Below are 21,929 nucleotides of genomic sequence, written 5' to 3'. Positions count from 1 at the left end.
TAGCACAGGCTTTGAGATTCATTCATACTGTTGAGGGTCCTAGTAGTTCCTGCCTTCATCATATACACATATCTGTCTGTCCATGGATGTCTGAACGCTGTCCAGCATTCAGCAATTGTGAACAAAGCAGCTGTGAACATTTATGTATGCGTCCTTCTATGGATATATGCTTTTATTTCTCTTGGACAATCACCATGTGGTCTGGTGATCCCACTTCTGGGTATATAACCATAGAAAATCAAAACCAAAATTCTTTGATATATAATCAAATAATATCAAAAAGATAATCTGCACCTCCATGTCCATTGCAGGATTGCTCACAATAGCCAAGACATGGAAACAATCTAAGTGTCCATCAATGGGTGAATGGATAAAGAAGATGTCACACACACACACACACACACACAGAGGAATATTATTTAGCTATGAGAAAGAAGAAAATCCTATCATTTGTAACAATATGGGTGGACCTTGAGGGCATTAAGTGAAATAAGTCTGACAGAGAAAGACAAATGCTGTATAATATCACTTACATGGGAAATCTAAAAAAGTGAAACATGTAGAAACAAAATAAGATGGCCATTGCCAGGAGTGGGGGTAGTGGGGGAGATGATGAGACATTGGCCAAAGGGTACAAACTTGCAGTTAGGAGAAGAGTGAGTTCTGGGGATCTAATGCACAGCAGCATGATTATAGTTAACAATACTGTATGATATACTTGAAAGTTGCAAAGATACTAGATCTTAAATGTTCTCATCAGAAACAAAATCTAGCAATTATGTGACATGATAGAGGTGTTAGCTAATGCTCTGGTGGCCATCAGATTGCAATATATAAATATATCAAATCAACACATTGTACACCTTAAGCTTAAGAAGATATGGAAATATTTCCATTCTAGTTGGCAAGTGGTTATGACTCCAAGCCAACTGTATATCTAGACTTTACCATAAAATATCCCATGATCCAGCTGCTGATGGGTTAGTGGCTGGCACCAGAGGTGGCCCCTGGATCTTGTCTGAGGTTCACAGCCAGCATTGATTCTGATTGATCAGTGCCCTGCTTAGACCAGGTATCTTATACTTTGTATATCACCTTGTAGGAGTGCTGACAATACCGGCTCCACCTCTGGTCCTCCATCTTGCTCCTGCCTGTGCATTGACCTTCCTGGGGACTATGTGTTTCAGGCCCCATGGACGTTAATGTATGCTCTGACCAGGAAGTGGGAAGGCTTGTTCTGATCTTCCCTAAAATGATGCACAGAAGGTCTCATTTTAGGCAACCATTAGAGGTTCTCTGGTGCACAACAGCCCCACTGTAGGTAACTACCCTACGACCTCACCACCATGCCCTTTGCTCCATAAAAGCTTGGGATTGAGTCTGGACTGGGTGGAGAGTAGCTGTGGAGAGTGGCTGTGTACCCCGTGGATAGTCACCTGCCCAATCCCCCGGTCAGTAAGTTACCCTGGACACAATTCTGTGTAAGTGCTATGGAGAAGCTTGCTTTGTTTTTCTGTCTTAAAGTGCCTTCTTAATAGCATAGAGGACCATAGGGGAAGAGAGGGAAAACTTGAGTGGGAAGAAATCAGAGAGGGAGACAAGCCAAACGAGACTCTTGACTCAGGGAAACAAACTGAGGGTTGCGGAAAGGGAGGTAGGTGGGGGGATGGGATAACTTGGTGATAGGCAATAAGGAAGGCATATGATGTGATGAGCGCTGGGTGTTATATGCAATTAATGAATAGTTGAACACTACATTAAAACTAATGATGTACTATATGTTGGCTAACTGAGCACAATGAAAAAATAAATAAAAATGTCCCTTCTTGGTCTGGAGGATACATTACTGACTCTCCCCCACTTTCTAACATACCTGTTTATAAAAATGTTAACATAGTTGGCCCTTGGTTGGGGTCTGGGAGCTTGGACCCTGCTGTGAGGATTCTTGTGCACCAGGTTTGCTGGGGAGGGTATTTAGCAGAGGCAGGGTGAAGGAAGCTGGGTGGGACAGAGAAAAAGAACTAAGCAAGGAGGTGCTCTCAGCTGGAATCTAACCTCAGCCTGATCCCATGGGGAACTGGGAACCTAAATACCACCATGAGTTTATCTTACTGTGGGTCTGGCCTTTTGCAGCTCTGTGACCGTGGGTTACTAGCTGGGTTGGGTCTGAGGGTTTGTGCAGGCACTGGGGAAGGGGAAGCTGTGAGCTGTTAGGCAATGCTCACAGCAGCTGGGGGTTGGGTGCTACACCTGCTAAAGGGTGGCTGTAGGGCATCAACGGCATCCACTATGGGGGCTTCAGTTGGTAGAAGATGACTATCGTTTTGGGGGGAAGGGGAGAAATGAGGCCAGCAGGGGAGACCAGTGTAAGACTAGGCAGGGTCTTGAGTGCCATATTAACAAGCTTGGAGTCCATCCTGAGGATAATAGGGAGCCATGGGAGGATTTAGAGTATAGGAGGGACATGGTCAAGTTGGGTAGGGCTGTCCTAGAGTAGCCCTGTCACATTCAGTGTGGGGAAGAGTGACACCTCTGGAGCTCCTCCAGGCTGATTTCTTCAATCTTAAGTGTCCCTTATTTTAGCCTTTGCTGGGAAAGACATAAAAGGTTAGGCTTACCAAACCATGTGGCTAGAAACTGCATTTCCTCTACTCCATCCTTCCTCTTCTCCCTCTAAGCCTGTCCTCTGACTGACAGGATCTCTGAAGTGCAGATTTTATAGCCTTGGTTAACTGTTTGGGGTTTAATAAAGGGTAACAGTCATCTTGTGATCCTCCATCCCTGACCAGGACCCCAGACCCATGTATAGGTAGAATTACAAGGTTCCCCCAATACTTTCCTGCCAAGTTGTCCACATCCAAATCCCTGGAACCTGTGACTATGTGACCTTACATGGCAAAAGGGGCTTTGCAGATGTGATTAAGGCTCTTGAGACAAGGAAACTCTGGATTACTTGAGTGGGCCTAATGTAATCACAAGGTCCCTTTTAAGAGGGAGGGAGGAGGGCCAGAGAGAGAATGAGAGAGGGAGATTGAAGGAGAGAGGGAGGGAGATTGGAAGATGCTACACTGCTGGCTATGAAGACAGAGGAAGGGGCCTTCAGAAGCTGGAAAGGACAAGGAATGGATTTCCCCTGGAGCCTCCAGAAAGAATGCAGCTCTGTTGATGTCTTGATTTCAGTCCCTTAAGACTCACTTGGGACTCTGACCTCTAGATCTGTAACGTAATGAATCTGTGTCATTTTAAGTGGCTGTTTGTGGTGCTCTGTTATGGTGGGGGCAGGAAAGTCACATGTCCTCATCCCATGTCCATCCCCATTCTGAATGTCAGCTATTCCTTCTGTCTCAGACTCCCCACTCACCAGATATTTCCCCACTTCTGCTTGCCCTGCTTCCTAAACTTCTCTGTCTTCACAGCCCCCACCCTAGACCAGACTACCATGCTTTTCTCTCTCCCGGAAGCAGCCCCAGCCTTCTCCATGGTTCCTGCCTGGTCCAGCGTGCAGCAGTTGTAAAACCCAGCCTGCCCCTCACTCCCTTGCTGAAATCCCTTCTGGTGCCCTGAAGATCAAGTCCAAACTCATCCACATTAGAAGGTTCTGCATGAAATGATCTTTTCTGGCTTTTCCAGTTCAGTCATCGCTGGTACCAGGTCTTCTATGAGTAGCCATGACAGCTTAGCATAGCAAAAGAATAATGTAATAACAGTGAATATTAGAGAGCATTTAATCTGTGTCAGGCAGGATTTTGTGATTTTATTATATTAAACTTCAATCCCTGTGAAGCTGGTGTTGTCTTCATTTTGCTGATGGGGAAAATGGATTCTAGGTATACTAGTTGTCTCTTGCTGCATACCCTACTACTCCAAAACAGGACAGCTTTAGACAACCAGGTTTTATTTTCCTTATGGTTTCTGAGGGTCAGGAATCTGGAGGTGGCTCAGCTGGGTGGTTCTGGATCAGGGTCCCCCCATGAGGTCACAGTCAAGCCGTTGGCCACAGACCTCAGTTCCTCCTCATGTGGGCTTCTCCACAGTGCTGCAGAGTGACCTCACAACATGGTGATGGTTTTTCCCCGGTGAAGGATTCCAGAAGGGGAGGGCAAGCAGGAAGCCACAGTGACCCTCTGAACCTCAGATGTTCACATGGCACAGTGTCACATCCTCCTTTTCCTGTTCACCAAGTCCAGCACACTTTCAAGTAGAGCAGGATTAAGCCCCTCCTCTTGAAGGGAAGAGTATCAAAGAATTTGTGAATGAAGTTAAAACCACTGCATTTGTTTGTCTGCCTCTAGTGTCCACACCTTGGATGCACTGACCAAGGAGTATCGAAGAAAGTGCAAATCCCAGAAGTTGCTCCCAGTTGGCAATATTACCCCACATTATGGAATCCCCTCCACAGCTATCCTTTGGGACATGACCTACTGTCACTCCCATTCTCCAGATGAAGAAACTGAGGCCCAGAGAGGCAAGTCACTTCCAAGGTCACTTTGAGAATATCTTGCAAAATCAGGATTTGATCCTAGGTCTGATTCTAGCTCCTGTGGCCATAATATCCAATACTTGGAGTTTTTCCTGCATGCCAGGTTCAGTTCTAGGCACGTCATGTGTGCCCACTCCTCAGAGGCTCACACCAGTGCCATGAAGTAGACCTGTTATTATTGGGTCTATTTTACAAATGGGAATGTTGAGGCACAGAGAGATTAGAACTTGCCCAGGACCACACATGACTAGGAAGTAGAGGATATGGGATTTGAACCCCTGGTGATCTGGTTCTAGAGTCTGTGTATACTACAGTGCTTCTCCTAACACAACACAGCTTTTGTTTATCCTCTTTCTTGGTGGAATTTGCTGTTTTTGTGCTGGCTCTTAACTACAACCTCACTGGGTAGAGTCCCTTGATGCACACACGGGGGACCATTGATGGATCTTCTTCAGTGATCATAACTGCAAGGTGGGTATTTTGCTTTGCACAGAGCAAAAGGGAGAATGCAGAAACATGTGGGGGCTTTTCTTCCCAAGAACTTGGGGCTGGCCTTTGTGCCTCATTTTTAGCTTGTGGCAGATGCTTTTGGTGCCTACTCACACCTGTGACCCTCAATCCCTTGGGTCACACTAGGCCGACTATCAGCTGCTGCATTTTGTTATCAATGGGGTTACACTCTGGTTATGCACATTCTCTCTGCTAGGAGGCCAGGCCCAAGGTGTTGTGGGTTGATGTGGGCCTCAATGCATGACCGGCAGTAGCTGGTTCATAGATACCCCAGCTCTGTTGCCCCTCTGTTGGGGTAACTGAAGACTACTTTGGGCTGCCTTTCAGAGATCCCCAGTGAGATTGAGCTCTAATGCAACTTTCTAGATGGCATGGCCACCTGGGATGCTTTCCCATCCCAATCTCACTCCCCACCCCCCCCCCAGCTGGAGTTTTCTGGGGTCACCTCCCTGATAAACTAATTTCCCTAGAATCCTGGTCTCAGCATCTGCTTCTGGGGACCCTGGCCAAGACATTACCAGACCTCCATGTGTGTGAGATTGTGTGTGCAGGTGTGTTAGGGCTGGGAATGTGGTAGAGTGCTGCTGTGCAGGGGTCAGATGTAGGAGAGATGGAGGCATATGGGATGGTTCAAGTGCTAGACCTTGGAGCCAGAGGGTCCTGCATTCAAATCTTGACTCCAAGTAATCTTGGACAAGTCCTATCCCCTCTCCATGCTTCAGTTTCATTTTTAATTTAATTTAATAATTTAATTTAATTTAATTTTTGTAAAATAGGTGGGGGTCAGAATCCTTACTTGATGATATTAATGTGATGTGATGAAATTAAATTTTGTTGGCAATGTGTCTAGCATGGCACCTGGTCCATGATGGCTGTGGTGGTTATTTGTGTGGGACATTCTGGGAAGATAACTTTGAGTCTGGGATTTGCTTCACTGGGGACAAGTGGTGGTAGTATATTTATGGTTGGGGGCAATGAAAGAAGGTTGAGAGGTGGCTGTTGGTGGGGAAAGAAAAACAAGTGTGGAGGAAGACGAGCAATTGGAGAAAGGGAGAACACAGTGACACATTAGCCAGACCAACTTCTCTTCATTCTGGCAGAGAGAAAATTAGGGGTTTGCCATGCTGTCCTCATTCAGTGGCAGGCAATTCAGCAAAAAGGGCCGTCTTGCTCTGGTGGCGTTGAGCAATTCTGGCTCCACCCCTCCCCTCTTCCCACACATTCTGTTTACTGAAAACCCCAAGACTGAAGAAGAGGTTCCCTCTTCGAATGAGAGAAACACGGCACCATGTGGAGCTTCAGCTTTCTCCTCTTCTGGGGTGAGTGTGGGGATGAATGGTGATGGGAGTGTTTGGGGGAAGCCTGCACTGGATGTAGACTGTAGGGAAAAGGGAAGGACATGAAGTATCCAGCCAGAGACCCCAATTCTAGGTTGGATACTGCCAATACCTTCATTGGGGGACCTTTGGCAAAAATCACTGAGCATAGGGAATTCCATCTGTCAGGGCCGACTTTCTTTATAGTTATTCATTTGACCTGTAGTTCCTGAGCAACTATTATGTGCCAGATGCTGTTGTAGGCACTGAGGGGAGAGCAGTGGTAAACAAGCAATTCCTGCTGTCATGTGGCTGACATCCTCGTGGGAGGGACAGGTAGAAAAGAAGCCACTGGCCATAACAGCAACCACCCACCTAGCACTGTTTTAAGTTCCTCAGATAACTTCACAAAACTCCTCCAAATACTGGGTCACTAATAGCCCCATTTTACAAAGGAAGAAACTGAGGCAAAAGATATTAGAAGACTTGCCCAAGACTACTTAGCTAACTGGGGGTAGGGCGGGCAGTCTGACTCCAGAGTCTGTATGCTTTATTGCTTATCACTATGCCATGCTGTCCCAAATAATAACTACGCAAAAGCATCTCAGGCAGTGATAGTGCCACAAAAGAAGAGAGTAACCGGGGGTTATGTTGAAGGGGGAAGTCAGGGAAGACCTCTTGGAGGGGGTGACATTTGTGCTGAGGCCTGAGCTGTGAGATGGAGCCTCCCTGTCTGTTCTCTTATTTCCCTTTCTTCAGGCGTCAGTTTTGTACTGGTCTTGTTTATGGTCTATGTTGTGGTTTTCTTCCTGTCTTTCAAGTTTTTTTTTTAATTTAATTTAATTTTATTATATGATGTCAGTCACCATACAATACATCATTAGTTTTTGATGTAGTGATCCACGATTCATTATTTTCGTATAACACTCTGTGCTCCATGCAGTACGTGCCCTCCTTAATACCCATCACCGGGCTAACCCATCCTCACACCCCCTTCCCCTCTAAAATCCTCGGTTTGTTTCTCAGAGTCCATAGTCTCTCATGGTTGTCTCCCCCTCTGATTCCCCCCCCCTTCATTTTTCCCTTCCTTCTCCTAATATCCTCCATGCTATTCCTTATGTTCCACAAATAAGTGAAACCATATGATAATTGTCTTTCTCTGCTTGACTTATTTCACTTAGCATAATCTCCTCCAGTCCCATCCACGTTGATGTAAAAGTTGTCTTTCAAGTTTTTGTCACTGGTTCAAATCTATGAATGAGAGAGATGAGCACTGGCTGTTATACACAACTAATGAATCATTGAACACTACATCAAAAACTAATGATGTACTATATGTTGGCTAACTGAACATAATAAAAAAAAGCCAATAAATCTATGAATGAGGGACAGTATTTTGAGCAACAAGTGTGGGCTTCCTAGGCTGTGGTCCAGTGCATCTATTTGTGGAAGAGAAAACTTAGACCCAAAGAGATTAAATAACTTTTCCAAGGCCATGCAGTCAGTAATTAGTGAAGCCAGATTTTTAAACCCAAACATTTTGACTCCAGAGTTGGTATGCTTAAAAACAGTGTTCTGTTGCCTCTAAAATAATTAACGAGCAGAATTTTATTTGATGATAATGAATGGGAATATCAGGGGTTTGGGTCTGTGGGATTTGTTGACTGGCAGGCTTAATTAGAAGGAGCAGGTAACTCGTGGACCACAAATGCAGGAATGCCGAGTTGTTGGTTTGGGGTGTCAGGGCTGGTATTAGCTATTATTGCCCCTTATTCTGCCCTGAGGTTTTTAGCAGAGTAGTGATGATGACATTGATGGTGGGGATGGTGGGGATGAAGGTGGGGGTGGTGGAGGTCGGGTAGTGGGAGTGGTGGGGTTGGGGGTGGTGGTCATGGGGGTTGTGGGGGTGGTGATGGGGGTGGTGGGAGTGGGGGTCATGGAGGTGGTAATGTCAGAGAAGAGCTAAATGCCCGGGTCTGCACTGCCTTTTAGACACTTTTTTTTTCATCTTTCCCTAAGAACCAAGTTTTGCCCTTTTGGGGGAAGATGTCATTTCTTTTGAGAATACATGTTTTAGGGTGTATTTTTGAAGATCAGCTGGAACTTTGTTTGTAATTGAAAATAAAATTAAGATAATACAAACAAAATGAAAAAACATAAAGTGCAGAAAAGCAGGAATGGCTGCTGTGAGTATTACATGAAATATTGTATGTTTGTCATTTAGTTGGATATCTCATCAAACTTATTTAAACGAGGCCATTCCAGGAGTACTTTTCAGGTTGAGCACATTGCTTCTTGATGGTTCATGGTGTTTTTCTTTTCTTTTTTCACAGAGTATTGTGGTATATTCATCTGGGTTATGTTCCCATTGGAATCAATGACAGATGGTAAGTGGGTCAAAGAGAATCCATATGTTCAATGTGTGGGAGGATGTTTTCTGGGGAGGAGACCCTTCTGTCCCAGGAGGCTGAGCCATGGCTGAACATTTGCTGGGAGCTACTTAGTGGCAGAGCAAGGGATAAATAATATCCAGGTCTCCCAGTTCCTGCTCCAGGCACTTACCTTTGTGCCTTGGATTCACTGTGTGACCTCAGGTGAGTCACACAAAATCTCTCTGATTGTCACTTTCCTCAGCTGTGAAATACAGTTAACACAGGTTCCTATCCCAAGGGTACATTGTGAAGCTTAAATCAAAAGAGGTAACTTTGTTACCCACCTGGTATATGGATGAGAGCTTCAAAAATGGTAGTGTGGTGGGAATGGGGATGAAATTTACTCAAACTACAACTCAATGTGGAAAGAATGCATTTTAAAAATGTATTAAGTGTTCTCATTTTCTATATAAGCTGCTGCTGGATGGAGAGGAAAAACGTTGCCAGTTCTTCAGGTCCTTAGTGTCTCAGTCCTGGCTCAGCCTTATTTGGGAAACTCAGTTAATCTTTCAAATTTCTTACCCTACTCTTGGTCCTCCCAAAATGACGGCTGGGTGTTAGAGTAGGGGCAACTACGGGATCTTGTGGCTGTCAAGGGTGGACTCTGGATGGGATGTTTTGTCTACCTGTAGAGCATGGCCCCACCTTGCTTGTCTGGTAGTACCCTTTGCAGTTCTGTACCCCCCAGGGGTCCACAAAGGAGCTTCTGCTTTCCATGTTCAGGCTATAGGAACCCAGAAGAGTTTTCTTGGACCTCCTACTGGCTACCTTCCTCTGTGGGTTCTAATCTTTGGCTCTCATACCCTGTTGGATATGATAGCAGCAGAAAGGAAACTTCTCTTCTAGACTGGGAAATTCTGCCTGGCTTTTGTTGGGAGAAGTCAGGCCCTAGCCTTGATACCCCTAAATTCACCCATTCCTGTCCAGAAGTTTCTGAGGTGAGGTGGCAGAGGAGTAGGGCTCCTGGTGGGTTCCTCTCATCTCTCTTTATTAGCTTCCTACAATGTTTTCTCTTCCCTTGTGATAGGTATTTCCCTTATACCATGGCTTAATGAAAACTCTACTTTCCAGTCCTTCAAGCCTGGTTACTGCAAAATCTTTTTATTGAGATATGACTGACATATAACATTGTGCACGTTTAAGGTGCGTGCATGTTGATATGATACACACGTATATTGAGAAATGATTATCACCATAGTGTTCACTAATATCTTCATCACCTTATATAGCTACCATTTTTTTTCCTGGTAAGGATATTTAAGATCTACTCGTAGCAACTTCCAAGTATACAATACAGTATTGTTAACCAGAGTAACCATGCTGTACACTAGATTCCCAAAACTCTTTCATCTTATAAGGCTTTGCTTTCAAGGCTATTGTTTTGCTGGGAACCCAAACATCCAGTTTGGTAATTAAAACCTGAACATTACTGTTTGGCTTTCATGTATGTCTCCTGCTAAGACATCTTAATTCTTCCTGAATGAGAGTAAATCTTTTGGCAGAATGTGTTGGGAGAAGGGGCTCACAACCATATAAGTGGAAAAGAGAAAATCGTATCACTATATTTCCAAAAAGGTCACCTTGATAAAAAAAAATCGATCATTATTATTGATTCCAGAAAGCCCTTGGCTGGTGAGGAAGTCATTGTGTGACTCTTCACAGCTCTGGGACCCAGCCTGGGCCTGATACTGCACAGGCTAGTTAGGTAGATAAATAAATAAAAGAAAGAATCTGTGCCTCACATAGAGAGTGTGAGAGATGTTATAGTCAAGGCACATACAAGGAATTTGTAAGTGGGAATTCCAAAGGCTTAAATTTGAGAAAACTGGGCACTACTGGAATTAAAAATTATAAACACAGGGATGTTAACTTTGTGATGGTTCATCAAAGTGCACACTTACAATATTTGTGCTTTTCTCTCTATATCATACTTAATGAAATACTATGAAAATGCATAAACACTTTGACACAGCAATTCCTAATCCAGAAATTTATTCCAAAGAGATATTTGTATAACGTACAGAGATACCTCACCATACTCAAGGATGTGTTCATTATACTATTCCGATAACAACTTGGAATAATCGATGTTTGTTTACATGAGGGACTGGTTGGATAAAACGTTGTGTTTGTTAGAGTAACCCTAGCTACTGTAACAAACCCAAAACTGTCCATGGCTTAATAAAAAGAAATTTAATTTTTGTTTAAGAGTCCAGTGCAGATATTTCTGGCCAGTGGGTGATTTTTCCTCCAAACAGTAATTTGGAGACCCAGACTCCTTCTGTCTTGTGGCTCAGCCATTTGAGGGTCTCGGAGTCTTCTGCAGACCATGGCCAAAGGGAAAAGAAACAGTGGAGAAGGCACACCCACTTTCTAAAAACCGAGGTCTGGCAGTGAGGCGTGTGGTATTTGCTCAGGGTCATAGGACCATACCTGGACACAAGGTGCGCTGGGAAATGTAGTCCATGGTGGGTAAGCTGCCTGCTAGTGACAATTCCATACCATGGAAAGGGGAGTGTGGAGTTTCTGCTTGAACCTTTGGCTATCAAGACATCTCTGGCACAGTTCATGCCTTTGGACACAATGGAAACTACACAGTTAAAAGATTTTATTTATGTATTTCAGAGAGAGAGAGAGAGAGAGAGCACGAGTGGGGGGAGGGGTAGAAGGAGAGGGAGAAGCAGACTCCTCGTTAAGTGGGAGCCCGAGACAGGGCTCTATCCCAGGACCCTGAGATCATAAGGTGAGCTGAAGGCAGACACTTAACCAACTGAGCACCCAGGTGCCCCAACTTTCATAAATTTAAACTCAAACAGCCATATATGATTTGTAGCTACTGTTTTGGAGAACACAGTGGATTGTATATTGTATGATCTCACTTGTGTTAAGAAAATTGTGTGAATTTATAAATTTATTCATATTTAATAATATACTTGCATGACTGAGCCTGTGAATAATAGGACTTAGCCTGGAGGGGATTCACTCTAAGCTTTTGACAGTGATTTCCTCCAGGTATAAGGATGGGGGACTGAGAGATCTTCACTTTTAATTTTATATACTTCTGCATTGTTTGAATTTTTTTTACAAGTAATTACTATCTTCTTAAAAAAAGATATAAACAAAACAAAAATGCACGAAAATAAGGATGACCATCTGCTTTTGGTCAGTTTCTGTAGAAGCAGAGCCTGATAAGATTTTTGTGTGAGTAATTTATTGAGGGAGGACTGTCAGGAAGTGCTTGCAGGGGAATGAGGGAAGTAGGACAGGGCGGAGGAGAAACTAGCCTCCCAGAAGGTATTTTGGGAGAGTTTCAGCCACAGCCTGGTCTCACAAGGAGCCCTGGAGTGTGAAGTGCATCCCAGAGGTTCACCTGCTCAGATGCAAGGCAGAAGCTGTGCTGTAACTCACCTGCACCTGTCTGCCAGTCATTGCCTGGGGGATGGGTATGCCATCCCGGTAAAGCAGATGGGGGGTGGTGGATGCCAAGAGTGGCCACTATCCCACCCCTTCTTACCTGGCAGTTTGTGAAGGGCTCATGAGCTGATGTAGGAGAATCCCCAGGAGGAGACTGGGTTTTCCCCTTCACATACCCACTCCTGCTTTCGTAACTTGCTGCTGTAATCACTGGCACTCGGGGAAATACGGAGACTGGCTGGCTCACGGCCACTTTCAAAGGGATCTGATGGCTTCTCATTGCTCTGCTTGTGGGCTGGTGACAGCTGCAGAGCATGTGTTCTGGGAAGAGGCCTCCCAGACTGAAGGCAATTAGACCTTGGACAAACACCTTCAGCTCTCAGTTTTGATCTGATTAATGGGTATTGCAATGACCCCCTACACATACCTGACCCCCCTCCCCCCGCCACCTGATGGGATAGTTGTGAGGACTTGACTCCATGTGCAGTTGTTAAGAGGTGGGTTCTGGAGTCATACTTCCTGAGTTTGAATCTTGGTTCCAGTGCTCACATATTTCAGCAAATTCCCTAAAACTTCAGTTTCTACGAAAATGAGGGTCAGAGGGGTTAATCCAACTGGGTTTTGATGAACATTATATGAGGTAAGATACAGGTACCAAATGGTACCTGGAACATAGCAGGTGCACAATTATGTCAACCCTCCCTCTCCTCAGAGAAACCTAAATTTTCTGGTTCGTACTGGCTGGGCCAAAGCTGTAGTGAGTGGGTTCAGTCAGGGCAATGGCCAGGACCCCTGGATGCCCTGCCAACCTTCACCCATTCTAGCTGCTCTTCTCTTTCCTTCTGACTGGTGGTGTGACCCGGGGGAGGCTATGCAAACATATCTGTTTCCACATCTGTAAAATTAAGTCCTAATGTTTACCTTGACATAGGGTGACCAACTGTCCTGGTTTGCCTCTGACTGGGAGGGGGGTTCCCGGGACTCTGGACTTCTAAGGATAACACCAGGAAAGTCCTGGGAAAACCGGGGTTACTAGGTCAACCCATCTGGAAGCATTATTGTGGGGCCTGCAGGAAATGCATGGAAGGGGCCTGGTGCTTGGGGGGCACCAATGAAACAGAAGCTCTAGTTCTATCTTTAAAAGTCTTTTTTGCCCCTTGGAGTCTCCTCATGCTTGGGTCAATTAGGTGATCATCCATTAAGTTGTTTGGCTCATGATTGAGGATCATGTGTCTGTCTCAGGGGGATTGTTGAAGGGGTTTCCTGGCTTCTTGCCCTTGCAGTGGCCACCAGAGGACACCAGGGAGTGCCCAAGTCAAGTTCCGCCTCTTCTGCCCACAACCCTCCAGGACTCCCACCACCCTGGGGTAAAAGCCCAAATCCTCCCGGAGGCCCCCAAGGCCCGACATGACCTGCCCTGTCCCCTCCCTGCCCTGCCCTGCCCTCATCCCTCTCTCCCCCTTGCTTACTCTGTTCCAGCCACACACCCCTCCCTTGCTGTTCCTCCAATACCCCAGGCCCAGTCCTGCCCCCGGGCCTTTGCATGAGCTGTGCCCTCTGCATGGGATGCTCTTGCCCTACATATACACTTGGCTCTCTTCCTCACCTTCTTTATATTTCAGCTCATGTGTCATCTTCTCAGTGACTACTCTTATTTTTGACGTTGTATCTCTCACCCTCAACTCTCCAGGTTATCAGCTCTGTGAAGGTGGGGAATTTTGTGTGTCTTGTTCCACTGCTGAATCCACAGTGCCTAGAATAGTGCCTGACATATAGCAGGTGTTTGTATTTGTCAGAGTTATCCAGAGAAACAGAACCAATAGGATGGATACATATAGATTAAAAATTTATCATAAGGAATTGGTTCATACAATTAGGGAGGCTGGCAAGTCCTAAGATTTTTTTTTTTTTTGATGGCTTAAAACAATAGAAATTTATTATCTCACAGTTCTGCAGCCCAGAAGTACCAAATTAAGGTATTGGCAAGACCATACCTTCTCTGAAGTTTTCAGAGAACAATTCTTCCTTGCCTCTTTTTATCTTCTGGTGGTTGCTTATATCCTTGGCATTTCTTGATGTATGGACACATTGTTCCAATCTCTGCTTCATCATTATATGGCATTATCCCTGTGTGTCTCTGCATTCAGATTTTCCTTTCCTTATAAAGACTTCAGTAATATTGGATTTGGGGTTCACTCTAACCCAGTATGAACTCATCCTAACTTGAATATATCTGCAAAGATCTAATCTGCAGGTTATGTCTCATTCGCAGGTTCTAGGTAGACATGAATTTTGGGGAGCCTGCTATTTGAAGCCAGTAGAGTTGATATGACAATTAGGTGAAACACTATACAAACTGTAAATACAAGTTGATTCCATTTCTCAAATTTCTAGTTGTTAGATAATTTTTATGTAGATCTAAGGAAAGGAATTATTCATTCAAGAACTACTTTTATAAGTTGTAAAAAAATCATTTACTAATTAAGAAAAAATGAGATAATTCCTACCCCAAAATAAAGTTACAAAAGAAGACAAAAGAATTTTATGTCTAGTATGACATTTCATTATGTAAAATTAACTCATTTTAGAAAATCTATAGTCATGGGATGTATGAGGCAGGAATTACAACATATTGAACATCAAGTTTAATTTTCCATTAGTTATGTTGATGATTAAATTATGTTGATGAGATAGTGTGCCCTTGAGCCAAAGCTTAACAGTCCACTTGCAAGTTTTTTGGGGTTTTTTGCTTTTACTTTATTTTATTTATTTTTTATTTTTTATTTTAATTTTTTTATTATGTTATGTTAGTCATCATACAGTACATCATTAGTTTTTGATGTAGTGTTCCATGATTCATTGTTTCTGTATAACACCCAGTGCTCCATGCAGTACGTGCCCTCCTTAATACCCATCACCGGGCTAACCCATCCCCCAACCCCCTCCCCTCTAAAACCCTCAGTTTGTTTCTCAGAGTCCGTAGTCTCTCCTGGTTCATCTCTCCCTCAGATTCCCCCCTTCATTTTTCCCTTCCTTCTCCTAATGTCCTCCATGCTATTCCTTATGTTCCACAAATAAGTGAAACCATATGATAATTGACTTTCTCTGCTTGACTTATTTCACTTAGCATAATCCCCTCCAGTTCCATACATATTGATGCAAAAGTTGGATATTCATCCTTTCTGATGGCTGAGTAATATTCCATTGTATATATGGACCACATCTTCTTTATCCATTCATCTATTGAAGGGCATCTCGGCTGTTTCCACGGTTTGGGTATTGTGGACATTGCTGCTATGAACACTGGGGTGCACATGGCCCTTCTTTTCACTACATCTGTATCTTTGCCCAATAGTGCAATTGCTGGGTCATAGGGTAGCTCTATTTTTAAATTTTTGAGGAACCTCCACACTGTTTTCCAAACTGGCTATATCAACTTGCATTCCCACCAACAGTATAAGAGAGTTCCCCTTTTTCCACAACCTCTCCAAAATTTGTTGTTTCTTGCCTTGTCAATTTTTGCCATTCTAAATGGTGTAAGGTGGTATCTCAATGTGGTTTTGATTTGAATTTCCCTGATGGCTAATGATGATGAACATTTTTTTCATGTGTCTGTTAGCCATTTGTATGTCTTCTTCAGAGAAGTGTTTGTTCATGTCTTCTGCCCATTTTTTGACTTATTTGTTTTTTGGATGTTGAGTTTGAGAAGTTCTTTATAGATCTTGGATACCAGCCCTTTGTCTGTGGTGTAATTTGCAAATATCTTCTCCCATTCCATGGGTTGCCTCTTGGCTTTGTTTGTTGACTGTTTCCTTTGCTGTGCGGAAGCTTTTTATCTTGATGAAGTCCCAAAAGTTCATTTTCACTTTTGTTTCCCTTGCCTTTGGAGACATGTCTTGAAGGAAGCCCTGTGGCCAATTTTGAAGAGGTTACTGCCTCTATTCTCCCCTAGGATTTTGATGGATTCCTTTCTCACCCTGAAGTCTTTTATCCATTTAGAGTTTCTTTGTGTATGGTGTAAGAGAATGGTCCAGTTTTGTTCTTCTGTATATAGCTGTCCAATTTTCCCAGCACCATTTATTGAAGAGACTGTCTTTTTTCCATTGCATATTCTTTCCTGCTTTGTCGAAGATTATTTGACCATAGAGTTGAGGGTCCATATTTGGGCTTTGTATTCTGTTCCATTGGTCTATATGTCTGTTTTTGTGCCAGTACCATGCTGTCTTGGTGATCACTGCTTTGTAATATAGCTTGAAATCGGGCAACGTGATGCCGCCAGCTTTGTTTTTCTTTTTCAACATTTCCTTGGTGATTCGGGGTCTTTTCTGATTCCATACAAATTTTAGGATTGTTTGTTCCAGCATTTTGAAAAATGCCATTTGTATTTTGATTGGGATGGCGTTGAAGGTATAGATTGCTCTGGGCAGCATAGACATTTTAACAATGTTTATTCTTCTGATCCATGAGCATGGAATATTTTTCCATCTTTTTGTGTCTTCTTCAATTTCTTTCATAAGTGTTATGTAGTTTCTAGAGTATAGATCCTTTACCTCTTTGGTTAGGTTTATTCTGAGGTATCTTATGGTTTTGGTGCTATTGTAAATGGAATCGTTTCTCTAATTTCTCTTTCTACAGTGTGTTGTTAGTGTATAAGAAAGCAACCGATTTCTGTGCATTGATTTTGTATCCTGCCACATTACTGAATTGCTGTATGAGTTCTAGTAATTTGGGGGTAGAGTCTTTTGGGTTTTCCACATAAAGTATCATGTCATCTGTGAAAAGAGAGTTTGCCTTCTTCTTTGCCAATCTGAATACCTTTTATTTCTTTTTGTTGTCTGATTGCTGTTGCTAGGACTTCTAGTACTATGACCAAATGGACCTCACAGATATATACAGAACATTTCACCCTAAAAAACAGAATACTCATTCTTCTGGAGTGCACATGAAACTTTCTCCAGAATAGACCACATACTGGGTCACAAATCAGGTCTCAACTGATACCAAAAGACTGAGATTATTCCCTGCATATTATCAGACCACAATGCTTTGAAACTGGAACTCAATCACAAGAACAAATCTGGAAGAAATTCTAACACTTGGAAGCTAAAGACCATCCTGCTTAAGAATGTTTGGGTCAACTAGGAAATCAAAGAAGAACTTAAACAATTCATGGAAACCAATGAGAATGAAAACACATCAATCCAAAACCTATGGGATACTGCAAAGGTGGTCCTACGGGGGAAATACATAGCCATCCAAGCCTCACTCAAAAAAATAGAAAAATCCCAAATTTACCAACTAACTTTACACCTCAAAGAACCGGAGAAAGAACAACAAATAAAGCCTAAGCCATGCAGAAGAAGAGAAATAATAAAGATTAGGGCAGAGATTAATGAATTAGAAACCAGAAATACAGTAGAGCAGATCAAAGAGGCTAGAAGCTCGTTCTTTGAAAGAATTAATAAGATCGATAAACCACTGGCCAGACTCATCCAAAAGAAAAGAGAAAGGACCCAAATTAATAAAATCATGAATGAAAAGGGAGACTAACACCAAGGAAATACAAACAATTATTAGAAATTATTATCAACAACTATATGCCAATAAATTAAGCATCCTGGAAGAAATGGATGCCTTCCTGGAAACCTATAACTACCAAGACTGAAACAGGAAGAAACTGACAACCTGAATAGAACAATAACCAGTAACGAGATTGAAGCAGTGATCAAAAACCTCCCAAAAAACAAGAGTCCAGGACCTGATGGATTCCCTGGGGAATTCTACCAAACATTCAAAGAAGAAATAATACCTATTCTTCTGAAGCTGTTTCAAAAAAATAGAAACCGAAGGAAAACTCTCAGACTCATTCTATGAGGCCAGAATTACCTTGATCCCCAAATCAAGCAAAGACCCCATCAAAAAGGAGAATTTCAGACCAATATCCCTGATGAATATGGATGTGAAAATTCTCAACAAGATCCTAGCTAATAGGATCCAACAGTACATTAAAAAGGTTATCCATCATGACCAGGTGGGATTTATCCCTGGCATGCAAGGGTGGTTCAACATTCAAAAATCAATTAATGTGATAGAGCACATTAATAAGAGGAGAGAGAAGAACCATATGGTCCTCTCAACTGATGCAGAAAAACATTTGACAAAATACAGCATCCTTTCCTGATTAAAACTCATCAGAGTGTAGGGATAGAGGGAACATTCCTCAATTTCATAAAAACCATCTGTGAAAAGCCCACAGCGAATATCATTCTCAATGGGGAAAAGCTGAGAGCATTTTCCTTAAGATCAGTAACACGACAAGGATGCCCACTCTCACCACTGTTGTTCAACGTAGTACTAGAAGTCCTAGCAACAGCAATCAGACAACAAAAAGAAATAAAAGGTATTCAAATTGGCAAAGAAGAAGTCAAGTCCTAAGATCTTTGGGGTGACATGCAAAGGTCCTGAGATCAGAAAGAATTTGGGGAACTGAGCAAAAGTGAGCATGGCTAATGGGACAAAGTAGAAGATGAGCTGGAGAGGTTGGCAGGTGCTGAGTCACACAGGGCTGGGTTGCAATTCTGGTTTGGGGTGGGTTTGAGTTATGAGCAATTGAGCCAGAGGAAGAGGGTAATGGGAAGCTCAGATGAGAGACCACAAGTGGCAATGTGCTGGAAGTTTGCAAAGAACAATGTTGCCTTTGCAGATGAAAGAGGAAACTGTTAATGAGAAGAGGTACAACTAAGATGTCCTTCAGGGAAAGGAAATAAACAAGGCATATTGTAAGAAGTGAAGAGCCTGACTCTAAAGACCCAGAGAATAATCCATCCCTTAAAGTTTTTGCAGCACTTTATAAAGTGCTTTCCCACTCTACCAATCAATGTTGGCATTACCGTTTACTCCTCTTTCTTTTACACCCCACACCCAAACCATTGGCAAATCCTGTTAACACCACCTTCAGAATAAACCCCGAATCTTGTGCCTTCCACAGCTCCCAGTGGGGTTGCATCCACCATCCTCGCTTACCTGGACAGGTGCAGGCAACTCCTCCCTGGTCATCCTGCCCCTCTACAGTTCATCGTCCAGCCAGGGGCCACAGGATCCTGTTAAAACCTCAGTCCTGCTGTGTCCTGGCTGTGCTCAGACACCTCGTGGCTCCCAATGCTCTTCATAGAAAGCCAGAAGTCTAGCAGATCTAACATGATCTGTCCATGTCCAGACCTCCAATTTCCCCCTGCCCACCCTGCTCCAACCACACCGACCTGCTTGTAACTCCACCAAATCTCCAGGCGTGGTCCTGCCCCTTCATGCACTTACTGTTTCCTCCGCCCTAGGTACCTTCATAGCTCACTCACCTCCCTCTGGTCTTTGTTCTAATGTTAGCTTCTCAACAAGGTCTTCATTATTGAGCACCGACTGTGTACTGGGCACTGTTGTATGCACTCAGCACACAGCAGTGAATGACACAAACACAAATCTTTGCTTTCCAGAAACTCAAAGTCCATCAGGGCAACAGACTTAATCACAGAAGCTTTTACAAAGAATTGTCTTAGAAATTGCCTGAAAATTGATTCCATTTCCACCCAGAGCTACCTCTTCTTGGGTGAAAATCCCTCACTTCAGGTTTCGACAGGCTTGGTGCTGCCACTCAACAGCTGTGTGTCCTTGGACAAGTTACTTAACCTCACTGAGCCTCAGTTGTCCACATCTGTGTAATGGGAATTGTATTGGTATCCTATGGCTGCCCTAGCAAATTACCACAAACTTGGTGACTTCAAACAACAGAAACATTACCTTATGGGTCTGGAGGTCAGAAGTCCAAAGTGGGTCCCACTGGGCTAAAATCAAGATGTCAGCAGGGCTGTGTTCCTTTCTGGAGGTTCTAGAGGATAATCTGTCTTTTTGCCTTTTCCAGCTTCTATAGGCCACCTGGATTCCTTGCCTGTGTCCCTCCTCCTCCATCTTCAAAGCCGGCAATAACTGGCCAGGTCTTTCTCACATTGTGTCACTTTGCCTCTCCTGGCTTCATCTTCTGTTTATAAGGACCTTTGTGATTACATTGGCCCCATCTGGGTAATCCAGAATAATCTCCAGAATAATCTCTTCATCTTGGGATCAGCTGATTACCAATCTTAATTCCATCCGAAACCTTAGTGCTCCCTTACCACATAGCATAATATATTTGTAGGTTCTGGGGATTAGGATGTGGTCATCTTTGGAGGGGCCATTATTCTGATGACCACAGGAATGATAATATCAAATAAGTCTCTTCCCAGGCACCTAGAAGCCTGCCTCCACCTCTGGCTTTGTCTTTCTGGAGCTCACAATGTGGTGGGGGAAATGATCACTAAAAAGCTAATCACACAAATAACAAGCAACTATAATTATTATAAGTGTCATAGAGGAGGAGCACAGGAAGCCTTGGGGGAGTCAGGGGAGGCTTTCTGGAGGAAATGACACTTAAGCAAGACCTGAGGAGTGAAAAGGAGCTGGCCAGGCAAAGCAGAGGCAAAGGGAATAGCACATGCAAAGGCCCTGAGGTGGGAAGTCTGGAAATGGAGACGAACACGAGATGAGGCTTAAAGACGTGGTTGGGTCTGGTCACGGGGGTCTTATGGGTCCTGTTAAGTGGTTTGGATTTTAATTCTGAGTGCGACAGGGAGCACTGTAGGCAGGGGTGGAGGTAGATGATCAAATTTGTATTCAGAGATGACTACTATGTGGAGAAGGGATTGGAGGGGACAATGAAGGATTTAGGGATGTAGAATCCAGAAAAGGATCTGTGGAAATGGAGAAAAGTGGGTAGATGCCAAATGCTATTTGGACAGAGAACCACAGGGCTTGGGGACCCACTGGACGTGAGGGTGAGGGCTAAACAGGTAAACTGAGGTACAAAGAGGTGAAATCACTGGTCTCAGAGCTGAACGGGCTAGGATGCTGTTTTGACTGTTTCCACATAAACGAAACAACAACTTAGAAATTTATTTTTTAGAAGTTCATTCTTTTTCTTCTCATACATCTCCAACTTGTAGGTGGAACAGGGTGACAGGGCTGCCCAGATCAGCCCAGCTCCCAGGTGTCTCCCATCTTGTTGCCTCTCTATCCCTCAGCATGGTGGCTTTCCCAAACCATCATCCCCATGGTGAGGAATAGATCAGCCCACTCTGTCCATGTTCCAGCCCAGGGAGAAAGGGAAATGGGAAGGAGGCAATGTGTTTATTCTTTTTAAGGGCACGGCCAAACAGTATGCATATCACTTCTACATGTGCCCACTGGGCAGATCTTAGCCTCGTGGCCACGCCTAGCTGCAGGAGACCCTGGGAATGCAGTCTTTAACTGGATGGTCATGTTACTAAAAAGAAGCAGGAGAGATGGGTCTGGGGGAATAGCTGTTGTTCTCTCCTTGGAGGTTTGCTGCTGGAGCTTTAACCCAGGTCTTCCATGCTCCAAAGGCTGAAATGTTGAGTCCCAGACTCTTGTGTCTAGAGTTCTGATGCTCATGGCGCGGGCCATGGACCAGCAGCATCAGCATCATTCAGGGGCTTGTGAGAAATGCAGAATGTCAGGCCCCTTCCTAGACCTGCAGAATCGGCATCTGCCTTTCCCAGATCTGGGACCCAGGTGAGGCAGATGCTGTTGGTCTGAGGACCACACCTGCATTAGCAAGTGTCCACGTCAGTGCATCTAACACTTTCCTGTGCACACAGGTCACACAATGGTCTTGCTAAAATGCAGATTCTGATTTATCAGTTCTGGGGTGGGGCCTGAGATGTTGCCTTT

The 21,929-nt window shown here is 43.8% G+C and overlaps 1 protein-coding gene across 1 annotated transcript in view; it reads left to right on the top strand.

The window, feature by feature from the left end:
- Positions 1-6,254: 6,254 nt before the first annotated feature.
- Positions 6,255-21,929, top strand: part of ADGRE1 (adhesion G protein-coupled receptor E1) — a 57,710-nt gene continuing 42,035 nt past the window's right edge. Inside the window, exons 1-2 of the mRNA XM_064572259.1 lie at positions 6,255-6,309; positions 8,640-8,693. Of these exons, the coding sequence (XP_064428329.1) occupies positions 6,279-6,309; positions 8,640-8,693 (85 nt within the window). The 5' untranslated portion in view covers positions 6,255-6,278. The remainder of the gene's footprint in view (positions 6,310-8,639; positions 8,694-21,929) is intronic.

Source organism: Mirounga angustirostris, unplaced genomic scaffold (assembly GCF_029215605.1).
Source record: "Mirounga angustirostris isolate CCGP_5_RB_7025 unplaced genomic scaffold, mMirAng1.0.hap1 SCAF_1, whole genome shotgun sequence".
Lineage (NCBI taxonomy): Eukaryota > Metazoa > Chordata > Mammalia > Carnivora > Phocidae > Mirounga > Mirounga angustirostris.
This window is presented reverse-complemented; position numbering and strand designations above follow the sequence as displayed.